Below are 16,637 nucleotides of genomic sequence, written 5' to 3'. Positions count from 1 at the left end.
GGCCCTTGACCCTAGAAATGAATCCCACCCTGCTTTGAAATCTCTGAGGTGAACTCCTCCACTCGTGTCTGAAGGAGTGCATTACCCAGGGAAGTTCCAGCCCATGTTTGGAGATGTTACTCAAGACCGCTGGAAACCGCTAGAACGTGGTCTATAAGCGCTGAGAAGTCCGATTCATTTAAACGAATCGGTTCGTTTGGACGAGTCATTTAAACGAACAGGTTCCATTCACAGAATTCATCACACAAAGTTGTCCAGTGGGTCATGCTGAGTTGCTGCATAAATATTTAGTTTGGTATTAAATTCGTTATTAAATGTAGTCATATACTGTATAGTACTATCACTTTTAAAATATCTCCCATCACTTTAAAATTACAAACTAAGGATTGGGCTACTACTAACGTGTGCCGTTTTGTCTTAACTACAGCTCTGGCTATGTTTTGTGCCAGATCAATGTCTCAAATGTTTGAAAATGATTGTGTTGAATAGCTCAACGTGTCGCCCACTTAACAGTTCGGTGATTTGCGAATCGAATCATTTAGCGAGTGAACGATTCATTGTCAGACCGGACATCGCTGTATTGCTCGGGTGGTCTGCTCCGGTTTATCCTGTAACGTTAGGTCGCTGCACCCGTCAAATCATTCATTAACGCGACAAGCAGAAGCTATGGCACAAGCGAAAATTGACGCTAAAATGAACGATGCATCTAAAGGCAGATTCAGCCGAACGCTTTCGATGGCGGACCGGTCCGGACGCTTACTGGAGAGTCTGGATCAGATAGAGATCCGGTAAGATATCGATTGATCGGTACAGACTAGGATCCATGAAGTCTTGACCCGACTCGTTCAAAGTGAATGCATTCGCAATACAGCGTGCATCTGAAGTTATTAGAATACTGTAAATAGTTTTCATCGGGCACACGTTTCTGTTTGTAACACGTACATAGTGTCAGTGTCTAAATGTGCATTTGACGAAGAAAAAATACAGGTTTTGTGGTTATTTCACTGTTCCTCAAATTGTAATGAATTTTAATAAATGCCAAACCTGACAGCCTATATTCCGTCTGTATAAACTATTTTCAAATAGGACTGTTCTCACATGCACATCTATAAGATCCATCTATATCTATATATATGTGTGTGTATATAGTTTAAGCAGTGATTGTGTTTGTTGTTGAGTTCAAACGCTTCTTAAATTAAGATTTTTAATGGATTATGCCCTCCAAACTAAAATATAAGAATAATTTTAATACACACTAGCATATACATAAGATTACATTGTGAAGGTGGATTCTGACTTGTTTTTAGGACAGCTGTAATTGCACATTACGGCCAAAACAGTTGTTTATTTGCATGTTTTTCATTGCCTTGTGTTTCCTAATTGACTGTAAGTAGTTTTCAGGGTTGTGTCTGGCATGAGATGATCTCAGTAAATCTCTCTCAGGGTGGAGGCTCTTCGTGAGGAAGCCACTGCTATGGAGCAGGAGAGAGAGTGCTTACTTGAGATGATCCAGTCCATACAGAACAGTCAGGAAATGAGGAGCGTTTGTGACGGTACGCCTTCTGTGCTGCGGGACGTCCGTTTGTGGCCTCTAATGGATAACATATAAACATCCTTTCAACTTTTATTTCAGGGGAAAGGGAAGAGCTCTCTCTGACCGCCTCTAGACTCCTGGGCAGGACGTTAATGGTGAGCATTTCTGTGGATACGATCCGAAACGACCAGCAGGAAGAGGCCTTGAAGAAAGCCACGGCCATTATCGATGAGATCGCTGGTAAGGTGCTGGAGGACATGGAGGGGGGCAGGAAGCGCCTGCAGGCCCTTCACGCCGCGTGTGTGACCGACGCGCCTCCTGTGCCGGTGGATCAGAAGTTTCAGAGCGTCGTGATCAGCTGTGCCCTGGAGGACCAGAAGAAGATCAAGAGGCGCCTCGAGACCCTCATTAGGAACATGGACAATGCGGAGAAAACCATTCAAATTATGGATAACCAGAAAGTTGATCATTCCAGTCTTAACAATGGCAAATAAAGGCTGAGGAGACGGACGAGCGCCAAACGTGCCTTTCCCAGATAGCACTCGTACATTTGACGTCTGCATTTACATCTTCAAGACATCTTACAGCAGATGCTTTCCAGATCAAGTGATCTTTAACAGACATCACAAGCACTCGTGGTGCAGATGTAAATACAGACGTCAAATACACGTCTCTGTGATGGACGTGTGCTATCAGGGACACAACTGATAAATGTGACCCTGGACCACAAAACCAGTCATTAGGGTCTTTTTTTATTTATTTAGATGTATACATCATATGAGAGCTGAATAAATAATCTTTCCATTGATGTATGGTTTGTTAGGATAGGACAATATTTGGCCGAGATACAACTATCCGAAAATCTGGAATCTGAAATAAAAAAAAAAAAAATCTAAATATTGAGAAAATCTCCTTTAAAGTTGTCCAAATGAAGTCATATTACTAATCAAAAATTAAGTTTTGATATATTTACGGTAGGGAATTTACAAAATGAACATGATCTTTAATTAATATCCTAATGATTTTTGGCATAAAAGAAAAATTGATAATTTTGACCCATATAATGTATTGTTGGCTATTGCTCCAAATAGACCCCAGAGACTTTAGACTGCTGGTTTTGTGGTGCAGGGTCACAGATAGATTTGCAGGTTTCATTACCACTGATATTTATTTTGTTTTATGCTTTTCACTTACAGAAACAAATAATGATCATTAACATTTTAATTATATTGACCACTGACATTTATCCTTGTGTTTTTGATTTATTAACTAACATGAAACAATGCAAAATCACTGTAATTCTGTTGGGCTACTAACATTCCCGCTGGAAGCCCCATGAATATGATTTTCCTAGCTTGTGATGGTTATTTTTAGAGCAGCTGCACATGGTTTTCTCGCTTGCTCTGTACAATCTAATGAGAGCGTTTGGCTCTCAGCTGGCTGGGAATTTCACATTCGGCCGTCAGGTTAGTCTTTACAGTGAACAACAACACAGGAGAAGACATTACAGCCAAACACAAACGGCCTTTGATAATACTTGAGTTTAGATATCTAATCACTTTTTTAATGGCTCTTACAAATAATAATATCTTTAGCCAGGGTTTACACAGTTTCGTGTTTTCAGTTGTTTGGAATGATTAAAAACAGAGAGAGAGAGATATTAGGCCATTTCTGCCTGATTATATTAAAGCCGGTAATAAGTGCAAAACAATATGTTCAGTAGAAATTTACAGGTTTTCTACGGTCACAGTCAAAGTATAAGCCAATTCATAATTTTATTAAAAAGCAAACCTTGTGTTACAGTGATTATGTGAGAATGAAGGGCTGTTAGGCACAACACAAGTCAGATTATTGCTTTTGCCAATATTAAATATATATATTTATTACTAATAATAGGTGTATGAGTGCGAGTAGGCTGTTTTCAGTTGCCAATCTTCCAACCAGAATTTAAACTCAGAATTATCCAAAGTTATGGTCTAGGTTTTCTTTGGCACTGTGGATAATCATTGGTTTTTTAAGTATTTAAAATATTAACAACATTGTTTTGTAACCATGCATGTATGAGGTTGTCACAGCATGATAAAAAAGTACCATGAAAATAAAACAACTACAATAGACTTTTTTTTTTTTGTCCTTTTCTGACAACCGCCCAACGAACCAAAAGCAGAACAGAGCCGAGTGTGACCTGTGGAGTTGTGTGGCGCACAGACGAGACACATCAGTCACAGAATGATCCCACCAGACCTTTAATCAAACAGTCAAAAGCTAACAAATCACTTCAAATGACACTTCTGCAGATTCAAGAATAAGCAGGTAGTAACAGGTGCTGCTGGCATATTCTCAACGTCTACTAGAAAGTCATGAAACAAAAGAAACTTAGCATTTCTTGTATTAGAAACTATATTCACTGTATATTTAAGATAACCAAGCAATAACATGATCAGGAATTATATCAGCTAAATAAAGTGCCTGTAGTTCACTGTAGTGTCAGTTAACATCAGCTGAAGAGCGCTGTAAACATGAAGGCCGTTGTGGCAAAGTACCATGAGTCCACAATCAAACATAAATGCAAGGCATGCGATTCATGAATAAATACAATCAAGAGTTAACTCATCAGACATCAGACCAAAACTGCTGGGAAGTTCTGTAACATCCTCTGATTCAAATATAAAACTCAGAGAGGGAATGTTGGGTTTATGGACCCAAGTTGAGTAAAACATTTAGCACATCAATTTTCAGTAACATCAAACAAGATCAGATGTGACTTGTGCGTTTCTAATGGCTTTATTCGTCAAGGCTCTGGGACTTTGGGAGGCTAGTTTTCATCATAGATCCTCTAGAAACGTACATTTTAGTTTCACACACACACTTCTGAAATCTTCCTTGGTGGATTCCTGCAGATATATATAAAGCCCAATACTGTGCAGAAGATCATGTTAATATCAGTGCAATTTAGTCCAAGATTAAACAGGAGATGGGTGATCATGGTCATCTCTAACCGTTGCTCAAATATATTCAGAAAACTTTAAAGCGAGTTTTATATATTGATTGTAAATTCATAGGTCTGAGTGGATTTTAAACGTGGTTTCACTTTCCAATCGATTCCAGTAATTCAGACGTCATGTAGATGCAGAACTTCAAGCTGAGCGTTTCATTTTTCATGAATGCAAAAATATATGCAACATAATAATTGGTGCACATGTAAATGTGTAGCAGTGAGAAGGGCTGGGCGATATACTGAATATTCACAAATAGCACAAAACCAGTCTTTAGTCGCTGGGGTATATTTGTAGCAATAGCCAAAAATACATTGTATGGATCAAAATTATCCATTTTTCTTTTATGCCAAAAATCATTAAGATATTAAGTAAAGATCATGTTCCAAGAAGATATTTTATACATTTCTTACCATAAACAGATCAAAACTTAATTGTTAGTTAGTAATATGCATTAACTTCATTTGAACAACTTTAAAGGAGATTTTCTCAATATTTAGATTTTTTTGCTCCCTCAGATTCCAGATTTTCAAATAGTTGCATCTCAGACAAATATTGTCCGATCATAACAAACATACATCAATGGAAAGATTATTATCAGCTTTCAGAGTTTGAAAAATTGACACTTAAGACTGGTTTTGTGGTCCAGGGTCATATTTAAGAGTTAAAATGCTAAAAATAGGGGGGAAATGCGTAAATAGTATTAATGTTTATTGCAAGTGCGTATGAATGAAAATTATTACATATAATTCTTGCTGTTCATTTAGTGAACAGTGTGAAATCATTCCTTGATTTTTACTGCATTTTAACATTTTGATGCACAATTTTCTACAACAGCGTTTCGGTTATGATGACTGTTTCATGCCATTTCAATATCATCTTCATAAAGGCTTAATTATATCAAGTAACTTCTAGTAGCAGTATCGCCCAGCCCTAGCAGTAAGCGTGTGCCGTTTTATACTGTAATATCTGGCGGTGTTGCCAGTTGTCAGCAACCAAATAAAAAAAAAATTAACTATAATAATACCTTTCTATATAATGCCATCTCCTGCATTTGGTATAGTGTTAGAACATGACAGAGCTTCAGAAGAGGATGCTGATGCATCTGAAATGTTTACAAATCGGACTCGTTCAACCATTTACTAACCACTATTTACATTTCTTACAAGTACGTAGAGTTTAGAAGCATTTTGGCACTGTGTTAAATGTTATGAATTTAAGTCAGTCATTACTTTACTACATTTTTCATACAAAAATACCTATAAGAACATACGGATTGAAACTTGTGACGACGTTCATATAAGAAACAACAAATGAAAATAACTTTTAAGGGAAGATTGAAATAGCAAATGATGCATCTCCATCAATACAAACATATTGCACTAACGATGAACAGTCGAAATGCACAAATGGTGTGTTAGAAATCTTTTTTTTTTCTCTGCTGTAAGTACTCTCATTAGAGAAAATAACCCTGCTGTGTACCACATGAAATAGCTCACCAAATATTTGACTGAGAAAATATATTCGCTTTTCATTCAAATTTTGAGCCACAATCATTGTTAAAATGTGAGGAAGGGCAGTGTCCAAAAGATTTAGGCGTACTCGTCAGTACTCGTACAAAAATAGCTCAACAGACTTCCAATTGAGTGTTTTGCGATTCTGTGTGATGCCGCTAATGGCAGAAACACTAGTGTTGTAAGCAGTGTCTGCCAGCAGAGGGCGCCAGCAGCCTGCAGGGGCCCATGACATGATGACACACACACACACACACACACACACACACACATTATACCAGATCTGCTCTGGATTACACACCTTCAGAGCAGACACGGGGCTTTTCTTCAACTCTAATTAGCGCTAATGAAGCCTCGCATCACCTGCGGCTCGTCGATCCCCTGCCAGGCATACCGTGAATCAGAGCAGTCTGCAGCTACCGAAGGGGTTTTTTGTTTTCTTGGTCCTCTGCTTGTTTGGTCGCAGGTTTATGACCTCACGGCCGTTCAGATCGCCGGCGGTCTGGTTGGAATGACTGCCGCCGGTAGTGTTGAAAACGCCTGAAAACAGCAAGAAATGTGTCACGAGAATCAATAAGTCATGCTAAATCTAAACTGAAATAAACATTAGCAGGGTTGTAATAAAAATAAATATAATATGCATCTGTGAGGTCATCAGTAACCATCAGATGGCATCAATGCTGAGAAAAAGGAGAAAAGTCCATAACGGAGCCTGTCTGGAAACTTTCAGATACTTGAAACACTCTCAGATACCGAAAGCACTTTTTGTTTATTGCTTGTACTGTGCTTCTTTCTTCCCCTTTATATTTGCTTGAAGCTACATTTGTTTTGATTTATTTATTATTTGTCATTACTTTAACAAATGTATTTGTTCATTTTGATTAACATAAGTGGGGTACTTTTTAAAGTCGGTAAACTAATTAATTAGTAATAATAAAAATGTAGATCAAGCATCGCTTTGGAATCATGATTCCAAGAGTGGAGATCAGATCGGATCATGCAAAGGCTAAATTAGTAGTATTAATTTCTTTAAAAAATTAAATCTTACCTATTTTATTGCTGGAGGTGTGAACAACCTCGGTCTCCTCTGCTGACTGCTGCTTGAGTCGTTGCAGATATTTATCAGCTAGATACTTAAAAACTACAACATAACAAAGATGAGTTATTTTACAGCTGAGCACAAATCCGTTTCATGAGCTGAAATGCTTTATCGCACACCTTCATAGACGTTGAGATCTTCTTTCACTGACGTCCGATAGAATCTTAACTTCAGCTTCTTAGCGAGACCTTCAGCCTCTTCACTGAAGCAACGACACAGAAGGATTTGCATTAGAGGATAATAATAACTTCATCATTTACTCACCCCCGTGTCATCCAAGATGTTCATGCCTTTCTTCAGTTGCAAAGAAATTAAGTTTTTTGAGGAAAACATTGCAGCTTCAAAGAGCTCTACACGATCCCAGCCGAGGAATAAGGGTCTTATCTAGCCAAACATTCGGTCATTTTCTTAAAAAGTGATGGAGTTTTTAAACGAAGTACAAAGACGAAGAACCTTTCCAATGAGATTACCTAATGTGTGAAGATGTGCATGTGCATTGCAGAGCTAGAGCAAGCCGAGCATTTGTGGTTAAAAGGTGTATAAATATAATTTTTTCCAGAAAATGACATTGTTTCTCTAGATAAGACCCTTATTCCTCGGCTGGGATCGTGTAGAGCTCTTTGAAGCTGCATGTTTGACCTTGAAATCGTTGGCCACCATTGAAGTCCACTATAAAGTCCTGGAATGTTTTCCTCAAAAAGAACTTAATTTCTTTGCGACTGAAGAAAGACATGAACATCTTGGATGACTTGGGAGTGAGTAAATGATCAGGATTGTTTAATTCTGGAAGTGGGCTTATCCTTCAACCACATCAATCTCTACAGTCGCTGATACTGTGCAACAACGATTCTTTTGTCTTACTTCTTGATAACCGTGTCGTCCAGCAGATCGATTTTGTTCTGCACCAGGACAGTGGGTATGTCCCCGACCTCCATCTCCACTTTCTCCCTCCAGCTGCTGATGGCCTCAAAGGACTCTCTGTCGGTGGTGGAGAAGACCAGCACACAGGCCTGAGCGCCTGCAGGACCAAACACGTGTCACAAACCCGCTCAAGCTCCCAGCCAAACACACATCCACAGCGTTTCTAACAGTCTCACCTCTGTAGTAGGCCTTGGTGATGGCATCAAACTCCTCCTGTCCTGCCGTGTCCCACAACATCAGCCTGATGTCCTCGCCATTAACTCTGAAACACATGCAAACAAATGGAAAACTGATGTATGCATCGGCCTAATATCTAATAGACTGCTGAAATGTATTAAAAACACAACAATTACGTGAAATAATTGGGTGAATCTCAAATAAAACCATTTTTGACATCTGTTGGGGCCACCTGACAGGTCACGCAGGCTTACAGCTGCAATTCACATCTGCTTTCATTCTCAGTTTGACTAAGCATTGAAACAAATAAAGCCACTGACAGCTCATTTGTTCCTCGTTTCGTTTTAAGTGTACAACCAGTAAACCGCACAGATTTTCTCTGGGCATTTACTGCCGATAACACGTCTCGCGGTATATTGGAAAGAGACTGTGATCCAGGAACTACTGCTAAAAAAGCAAGAGGATCTTCTTTCCCAAGGGCTTGCCTGATCTTCACCGCATGCTTTTTGTCATACTCCATATTTAAATGCAAACAGGAAGTTTGCTTGTTCTAAAGGGTTTTTTGTTATGCCTGGACAAACATGAGCCAGATTTACTGGCATTTATTTCTGTTTAAAGCTGTGAATGATTAGGGCTTTGTTTGACTGGAATACTGTACCTGTGGGTAGTAACGGATTACATGTAATCTGGATTATGTAAACAGATTCCAAAGATTAAGTACTTGTAATTATAGTATATCACATTGTAAATTCTCAGAATCAGATTTCAGTTACTTTTACATGGATTACATATTGTTCTGGACAGAAATATTTCAAACCTGGGAGACTTTGGGTGTGTCATTGTTGTTTCCTTGTTTATTAATGTTTATTCATGTGAGCCAAACTCCTTCAAATAAAATAGTTTAGTTAATAGTTCAATCATTTAGATTATCAACTCACTGCAGTTCTTACATTAAGGGCTGTTTGGGAAACCCTAGTGGAATGTTGATATGAAAAATGGAATTGACCTTTTTCCTGTTAGTAAGCATTGTGAGGTTTTTCTGTGGGCGGAGCTTAGGTGGAGGCTCCTGACCGCTTCACTAACGCTAGCTATGACGTCTGTTAGCTTGTTTTTTTAATAATAACTGGAGAAATTCTGATTTTACCTGCATATGTAAGGACACTCACTGTCCGGGACCACGATTGTTATTTGAAAAGTTTAACTTTAACAGACGAAACCAGATTGGCCGACCCGCACACACACTACTCAAAGGATGGACGATCTGATAGGATTCTCTCCGCTTGAGTGACTCACATCTAACCTGTATAGTAAAGACAAACTCACCGTGTGTCTAGTCCTGAAGATGTGTATAGATTTCACTTTCAGCAGGCAACTATTGTTACAGCTACATTATTATTCCAGCCACAATTACTCATAATGTATATACAATTACATATGATTAATCATATAAATGGTCAGTTTGTTGTTTTACACACATGCACACAAACTTGCTATTGTTGAGTTAAATCGAGTTATAAAGTCCGAAATACGAAATATAAAAAAAAAGTCTCAAAAAAAGAATTGTGAGACAAAATAGGTAACGTTAAATGTAAAATGTTATAGGTTTAAATAGTATTTGATGCTGTAACTGTAGGGCGAATATAATATGTTCCCAAATGAACTGCATATGAAAATATTATGTAGACCAATTGTTTAAATCAAATGTATGCTTTAAAAGTAGATTAATCATAGCAGGTTTCATTCATTAGTCTGTCCGTTTAAACGACTGCGTTTATCTTCAAATGGCGTTTTTGACGACAGTATTCTATAAAAATGATTTGCATTCTGATTCTGACATCCAAAGGCACAACAGTACATTTTCTCTCTTATTCTGTGGGTTTTTCCCGTTTCACTGCTTGTTACCGTGTGTTTCTGCCACCACGATGACCACGCAGCTGCGAGTGACGTTACTGTGACGTCTACATGAAATTGGTCTATACATTCTCTTTCTCTTGGCTTTTATTATATCTATATGGTATGCTTAATGGTAAGTTTAAAACAAGTTAGATAAATTGTTTTAAAAAAAGTTTTCATCAAGTATTCAGTAACAGACTAGAAACTGTAAGCAATCTACCCAGCAATGTACATGCTTCTATTCGTCTCTATAAAACATTATATGAAATAGAGATGGGCAGTACTTCCAAAATCTTACTATGACAATTATTAATCACAGTAAGAGTATGTGTCAAATGGGTCAGTCCATTTCAAGTGGCTCAGAATGTAAAGCTGGTTGCTTGACTTCTTATTTATTTACTTATGTATGCATGTATGTATTTCTTTATGAGTGACTCCCTTCATGTACCGGTATTTTTTTTGTATTGTACTGTCTTAATATGCCGCCCTCTTTGCGTCATGGCGCACAACTAATTTTGGTTATACGCATGTTTACGGAAACAATATCTCAAGCTCAGGATGCTCAGCTCAGCTCAGGACACAATGAAAAGAATAGCTCAGCCTGCCTAAATTCTGAATGGAGGAGCCATTTCCAAAGCTATTGTAAAGCAGCAGATACACACACACACACACACACACACACACACACACACACACGCCAGTGACCACATCTCACTCGATTTCTGTACTGATGTACAGAATAACTCAAATGTGCTTCACCAGACACTTTTTCCTTATCTTGCCTGGTTTATTCTGCTCTCCATTTTCATGTTGTTCTTGTCAGTAATGTAAATCAGTCCGGTCCACTAAATCTACTGCACTATGAACAGCATAGCAATATCTCTACAGGCCCTCCATTACTACCACAGACATCGCGTCAGATTTAGCAAGCTTTATTAGATTGTCTTGACACTGTTCTGCTGCGATCCATTACGCAGCGCTATATTTCCTGTCACAGGATGATTAAGAGTCACATTTTAGTCTGGTCTGCCAAAGGTCCAATCAAATCAAAGAAGGTGGGGTTTACTGTAAACGGAGACTGAATACAACAACTCACAGTATTTCTTTGTAAAAAAAAAAAAAAAAAGAAAAAAAAAGGCTATCATTTATTTGTTAATTCATAACTGAATGTGACAACAAAAAACATTAATAGAGCCGATTTGGTGTATTATGCATAAGCTAAGACAAGCACTGAATGTGTGCATATTTTAAAATAAAAAGTATTATTTGCAAATAGTTCAAATTGATTCTTTACAATAAAATTATTTTTTACTCTTCTTCTTTATTTCCTTAAATCCGTTAATTATTTGATTCAGCATTGCCTAGCGGCTTAAAATGTTTTGATTGACAGCCAGAGATTTAAAAAATATATATATTTGTAAATCTGTAAAGGGAAGGCCAAAGTTGCATCGTGGGATACATAACATACCCCATGTGGTGTTCTCTGCTTCTATACTACACTCTGCACAAATGCAGTAGATCCTTCTAGTATCTGACACAGAAAGTTTGCAAAAATACTTTGCATTATTATGACGGCATGCTATCCCAAACATCATCTTGGATTATTCAGTTTCTAAAGAAATGGTTTTCTTCATACAGCTAAAGGAGGCAAAAATGGTATTTTAATGCAGCCAGCCTTAATGCGTTCCATCTGCAAATGACTGCCGAGTAATAATGTTCAAACATAGAAACCAAAGAGTGCAGACAAAAGAAAACCCATAAAAGCATTTCAAAGCGACCTGACTGAAGCGTAAAAGCATGCTTACATGATCTGTCTCTCCAGAAAGTCAACGCCGATGGTCTTCTTGTAGTCCTTGGTGAAGATGCCCTTGCAGTATCGCTGGATCATACTGGACTTCCCGACCGCTCCGTTCCCCACCACCACCACCTTGATGGCCACTTCCATGTCCTCCTCCAGCATGGCTGCGATGCTCCTGCGCTTTCACCTCACTTCGGCCCGGCTTAGTGCTGCTCTGGGATCTTCTCAACTCTAGCCTGTTTTAGGAGAGCATGACAGACCAGTCATATAATCCCACACATGATGACACATCAGCACATTTTCACCAGCTTTGCTGACAGGATGCAAAACAATGACTTCATTGTCGATTCCTGCATCATGAGTAGACATGACCTTTGACCTATTAGTCTCTGAGTGTTTTGGGTCCGTTTCCATTGCGTAAGAGCCTGCGGTGGCTCTGGGTTGTGACTTCCCACTTCATGATGCATCTTGCATGGTCAATTTATTTATTTGCATTGAAACTTTAATTTTGTAACAAATAAGGCCATTTGTCTCCTAATTCTTTGTAATGCATCTAGACTTTACATTTTAAAAGTCTCTGACTTTGAATTTCTATTATTCTGAATGGTGACCATGAGTTATATAATGTGAAGATGCATCATTTAAATCAGCTTACGCTGAAGGAAGTACAACAAATACTACCATAACGATACTAGATTTGAATTATATATTAAATATCAAAAAGTTATTTATTTTTTAGTAATGAGAATTTGGGAGAACATGTGAATTTCTTTTCTTGACAGTTAAACACAAGGAAACAAGAAATATTCCTTTTGTAAAAGCAAAGTGGAAGTTCTCTCTCTCTTTTGGTTTTGGGGTGAAATATAAGCAGTCATGTTTTTGACAGGTCTCATGAGATTCAGCCATAAAGGCCCAGCTTTTACCCTCAAAATAACCTGGTTGCAGATCAACACTGCATTCAGCTATTATAACAATGGAAACTGGGTACATTTGCTAGAACTGCTGTTAATACAGTCACAGTAATAAACAGGAAAACAATAGTGTTAATCTGGCCAAATTCACTTATGAAACAAATTCAATTTTAGCTGTAAAGCAGCTCTACAGAAGATAATAGTGCCAGTATGCAGCTCAACTGAGTTCAATAACAGAGCGAATGTTGCAAACGTCATTAGTTTTGAAGTGAACTCAGCTCATCTCTACAGCAGCTCCTGTCAGTTCAGAGTCTGATTCAGTTCAACTCAATAACTGCACGGTTCACCAGAGTGGAAACAAGTTCATTTCAGATACAAGCAGCTCTACAGAAGATGACAGTTTTGTCTGCAGCAGGAGTCTTGAACATGAACACAAGAATGCTGGATAGATAGCAGCGTGACAGTAGCGCTTACATATTAGGTTACATTACGAGGCCTCCCGCGTTTCTGCTGGGTAACTAAATACAGCAGCCAACCTGAGACAACAATAACACGCAGAATCTGCACAGGATCAGCCTCAATAAACCTGATGGCCTTATATAGCTCAAATTTGATTCAAACCCACATCAGATCTTTCCAATTACGTTCTTAATGGGATTTAATTCCTTAATGTTTCAATGCATTAATACTTTTAATGCAATACTTTTAAAATCATATACATATGTTCATCATTTAACATTTTATTTATTTAATTTGACTTCTACATTTATAGATCAACGTAAACCAAACAGATTAAATATGTTAAGAAAGCACTGAGAAGATTAGATTTGGTTCTCTGGTTCTCTCTTGACAGGTGTTTATGAGGTCTGGCTGTCTGAAGGACCGACTGCGTTACTGCCATGCCATGGCACTGAGATCCACGTAACCAAGGAAGTCTGTGTGATATACGGAGCGCAGTCTCTCAGTGGGGCTATATTCAGATGAGGATCCCTACAAGACAAATGTGCAAAACTCTCTCGGAGCACCAAAACTTCAAAGAAGCCCATCTGCCTGTTTAAAGCAGCTGTACACATCACACAACCTCTCACAGGATTGCAGTCGGTCTGTTTAAGAGATCTTCTATACTTTGCTTATTACACTAGCAAAAAAATACGGTTACACGTTAGTTTAAGGTCTCCTTGTTACAGTGCAATTATACATTTAAGTATTAAATCATTAATTAACTACATGTACTGACTATATGGTTAGGAATAGGATTAGGGTTTGTTTAGTGTCACTTGTATGTAATTATGTATGATTTATTGTTATTATAATAGTAACTACATGCAACGTGTAACAAGGACACCGTAAAATCATAATGGAGGGTATAAGTGTCACGGTGCACACACGAGGGAGGAACCAGGAACACGCAGACGAGGATATAAACTCAAATAACACTTTACTGACATCAAGGCAGGGCAAGACAAGGCAAGGCTGGGTAAGACACAGACATCCAACACCGGGGATAACGAGTAGACCAGACAAATTGTAACTCAACAGACAGGACTAATATACACAGGTAAATCATAGCTAATGAGACAAACAAGGCTGGACAAGAATGAACTACTAATGACATGACAGGAAACAAACCAAATAAGGGCACAAGAGGCAGGAACACATGACACACACACAACAGTTCCCTTACAATAAGGTTTAGACATCAAAGTACCATGGTACCATCAAGATCTATCACCATACTCTTCGTAAGGGTCTTTGCTATTGCCAAAAGTACAGTTTACCAAATTCATTTAGATGCTACTCCAGGTTACTTAAAAAAAAACCAAAGGAGCCATCATATTTTTTAGAGGTAGTTCAATCCAAGTTCTTGTGAGATAAATATTAAAACAATGTAGTAACTTGCGTAAGGTTAGGGTTTGGTTCAGTTGGTGGGTAAGGTAATTGATGCGCAGTTGTTTTTACAACAATAAGATGTAATGTGTAAGGGAAGTGGTGTGTGGCCAAGTTCGGTGACCCATACTCTGAATGTGTGCTCTGCATTTAACCCATCCAAGTGTACACTCAGTAGTGAACATACACCCAGAGCAGTGGGCAGCCAAGGGTCTCACCTCAATCTGGTCTTGAGGGTGGAGAGAGTGTTGGTTATTCACTCCCCCCCCACCTACAATCCCTGCCGGACCTGAGACTCAAACCCACGACCTTCAGGTTACAAGTCCAGCTCTCTACCCATTAGGCCACGACTGCCCCGACAAAGACACTGTAAAAGTGTTACCGAGAACAATACTGTGATATTAGTTATTTGTGATACTTTGTTACACAGACGTGATTACCGTGATGTGTATCTGATACTTCGAATAATAGCATGGTACTATAAGAGCTGTTGTTAATCTCACCTGCATGCGCGTGTTACCAGGTTACATTGTTTCCTCTCTGAAGACCCGACTCGGGAATAATCACGAACACGGACTGTCCAGAGGATCCAAACACACAGCTCTAGTGATGTATCAGTCCAAACACATCTGCTGAATGTAAATATAAGCCAGCAGCAGCTGTATGGAGCGAGCTTTCTTGCGTTTACACAGTTTATCAAAGGAGTGGCCTCCTCCTCCTTTACTGCACTCTCTCCCTCTCTCTCCGTCTCTCTCTGTCTCTTTCTCTCTGTCTCTTACACAGACTAACAATCCTGCTTGGATGCTCCAGAGTCAAACGGGCTCCGAGGACGCAGATGTCCGCAGATACAGCAGAGTCTTAAGGCGCTTCGGGTGATTCGAGACTGCGCGTCTGATGCGCGGAGACCACCAAACACCAAACACCCTTTCAAAATAAAAGCCTGTCTTGACTTCTCAGAACTTCAGCACAGCTGGAACAATGCACAGTGAGAGATCAGTCAGCACAAAGAAGAGCTGTTCCCATAAGAAAACATGGCAGATTTCAAATTGCATATATGCTGGGCTGTTCAGGGTCAATGATGGAAAAACAGTAAGAAATGTTTAGCACACTTTGATTCATCAACAGCTTCAGACATGTGATGCCTCATCCAACTAGGATGTATCGCAGCTATCTCTTATATATATATATATATATATATATATATATATATATATATATATATATATATATATATTACCATGTTAAGAAAATTGTATCATCAAAATGACAAAATTGCATTTTTAGGGAGTCACATATACACTGCTAAAAAAAAATTAAAGGAACTAATACAAGGACTGGGTAATGTGTTAGGAACGAAAGGATGCCACATCGTTAGATGGAAATGAAAATGATCAACCTACAGAGGGCTGAATTCAAAGACACCCCGGAAATCAAAGTGAAAAAATGATGCAGCAGGCTAGTCCATTTTGCTGAAATTTCATTGCAGCAACTCAAAATGGTTCTCAGTAGTTTGTATGGCCCCCACGTGCTTGCATGCATGCCTGACAACGTTGGGTCGTGCTCCTAATGAGACAACGGATGATGTCCTGGGGCATTTCCTCCCAGATCAGGACCAGGGCATCACTGAGCTCCTGCACAGTCTGAGGTGTAACCTGGCGGCGTCAGACAATGTCCCAGAGGTGTTCTATTGGATTTAGGTCAGGTGAGCGTGGGGGCCATTCAATAGTATCAATTTCCACCAAAGCAGCTGAAACTGATTAACAACCCCCTCTGCTACTTAACTGACCAGATCAATATCCCAGAAATTTAACTGACTGGATGCTATACTCTGATTAAAAAGTGTTCCTTTAATTTTTTGGAGCAGTGTATAATGGTCTCTCAGCCAATGCAATACAGAACAATTCAAT

At 38.8% G+C, this 16,637-nt stretch overlaps 2 protein-coding genes across 3 annotated transcripts; one reads left to right on the top strand and one right to left on the bottom strand.

Annotated features, from left to right (window-relative positions):
• Positions 1 to 540: 540 nt before the first annotated feature.
• On the top strand, positions 541 to 3,629 carry LOC306882459 (BAG family molecular chaperone regulator 2-like). Its single transcript, XM_079437084.1, has 3 exons — positions 541 to 788; positions 1,444 to 1,553; positions 1,634 to 3,629. Exons 1-3 carry the CDS (start codon positions 667 to 669, stop codon positions 2,026 to 2,028), a joined length of 627 nt encoding a protein of 208 aa, XP_079293210.1. The 5' UTR covers positions 541 to 666; the 3' UTR covers positions 2,029 to 3,629.
• A 128-nt stretch (positions 3,630 to 3,757) lies between these two features.
• On the bottom strand, positions 3,758 to 15,647 carry LOC306882759 (ras-related protein Rab-23-like). 2 transcript variants are annotated; one of them, XM_079437628.1, is made up of 8 exons: positions 15,234 to 15,647; positions 14,949 to 15,097; positions 11,940 to 12,168; positions 8,241 to 8,326; positions 8,005 to 8,161; positions 7,263 to 7,345; positions 7,093 to 7,185; positions 3,758 to 6,584 (listed from the first exon to the last, which is right to left on the bottom strand). In XM_079437628.1, exons 3-8 carry the CDS (start codon positions 12,092 to 12,094, stop codon positions 6,445 to 6,447), a joined length of 714 nt encoding a protein of 237 aa, XP_079293754.1. In that variant the 5' UTR covers positions 12,095 to 12,168; positions 14,949 to 15,097; positions 15,234 to 15,647; the 3' UTR covers positions 3,758 to 6,444. The 2 variants fall into 2 exon arrangements, with proteins under 2 accessions (XP_079293754.1, XP_079293753.1); XM_079437627.1 differs by lacking the exon at positions 14,949 to 15,097.
• Positions 15,648 to 16,637: the final 990 nt, after the last annotated feature.

This window comes from Barbus barbus, assembly GCF_936440315.1.
Source record: "Barbus barbus genome assembly, chromosome: 16".
In the NCBI taxonomy this organism is placed as follows: domain Eukaryota; kingdom Metazoa; phylum Chordata; class Actinopteri; order Cypriniformes; family Cyprinidae; genus Barbus; species Barbus barbus.
Note: the sequence above shows the minus strand (reverse complement) of the source record. Positions and strands in the feature narration are given on the sequence as shown.

Coding starts and splice junctions, on each gene's coding strand:
- LOC306882759 (XM_079437628.1), bottom strand. CDS start 12,094: ATGCTGGAGGAGGACATGGAAGTGGCCATCAAGGTGGTGGTGGTGGGG. Junction 7,346..8,004: donor GACGACACGGTTATCAAGAA/GTAAGACAAAAG, acceptor TCGTTGCTTCAG/TGAAGAGGCTGAAGGTCTCG. Junction 6,585..7,092: donor CACCTCCAGCAATAAAATAG/GTAAGATTTAAT, acceptor TGCTGTTTTCAG/GCGTTTTCAACACTACCGGC.
- LOC306882459 (XM_079437084.1), top strand. CDS start 667: ATGGCACAAGCGAAAATTGACGCTAAAATGAACGATGCATCTAAAGGC. Junction 789..1,443: donor CTGGATCAGATAGAGATCCG/GTAAGATATCGA, acceptor AATCTCTCTCAG/GGTGGAGGCTCTTCGTGAGG. Junction 1,554..1,633: donor AATGAGGAGCGTTTGTGACG/GTACGCCTTCTG, acceptor CTTTTATTTCAG/GGGAAAGGGAAGAGCTCTCT.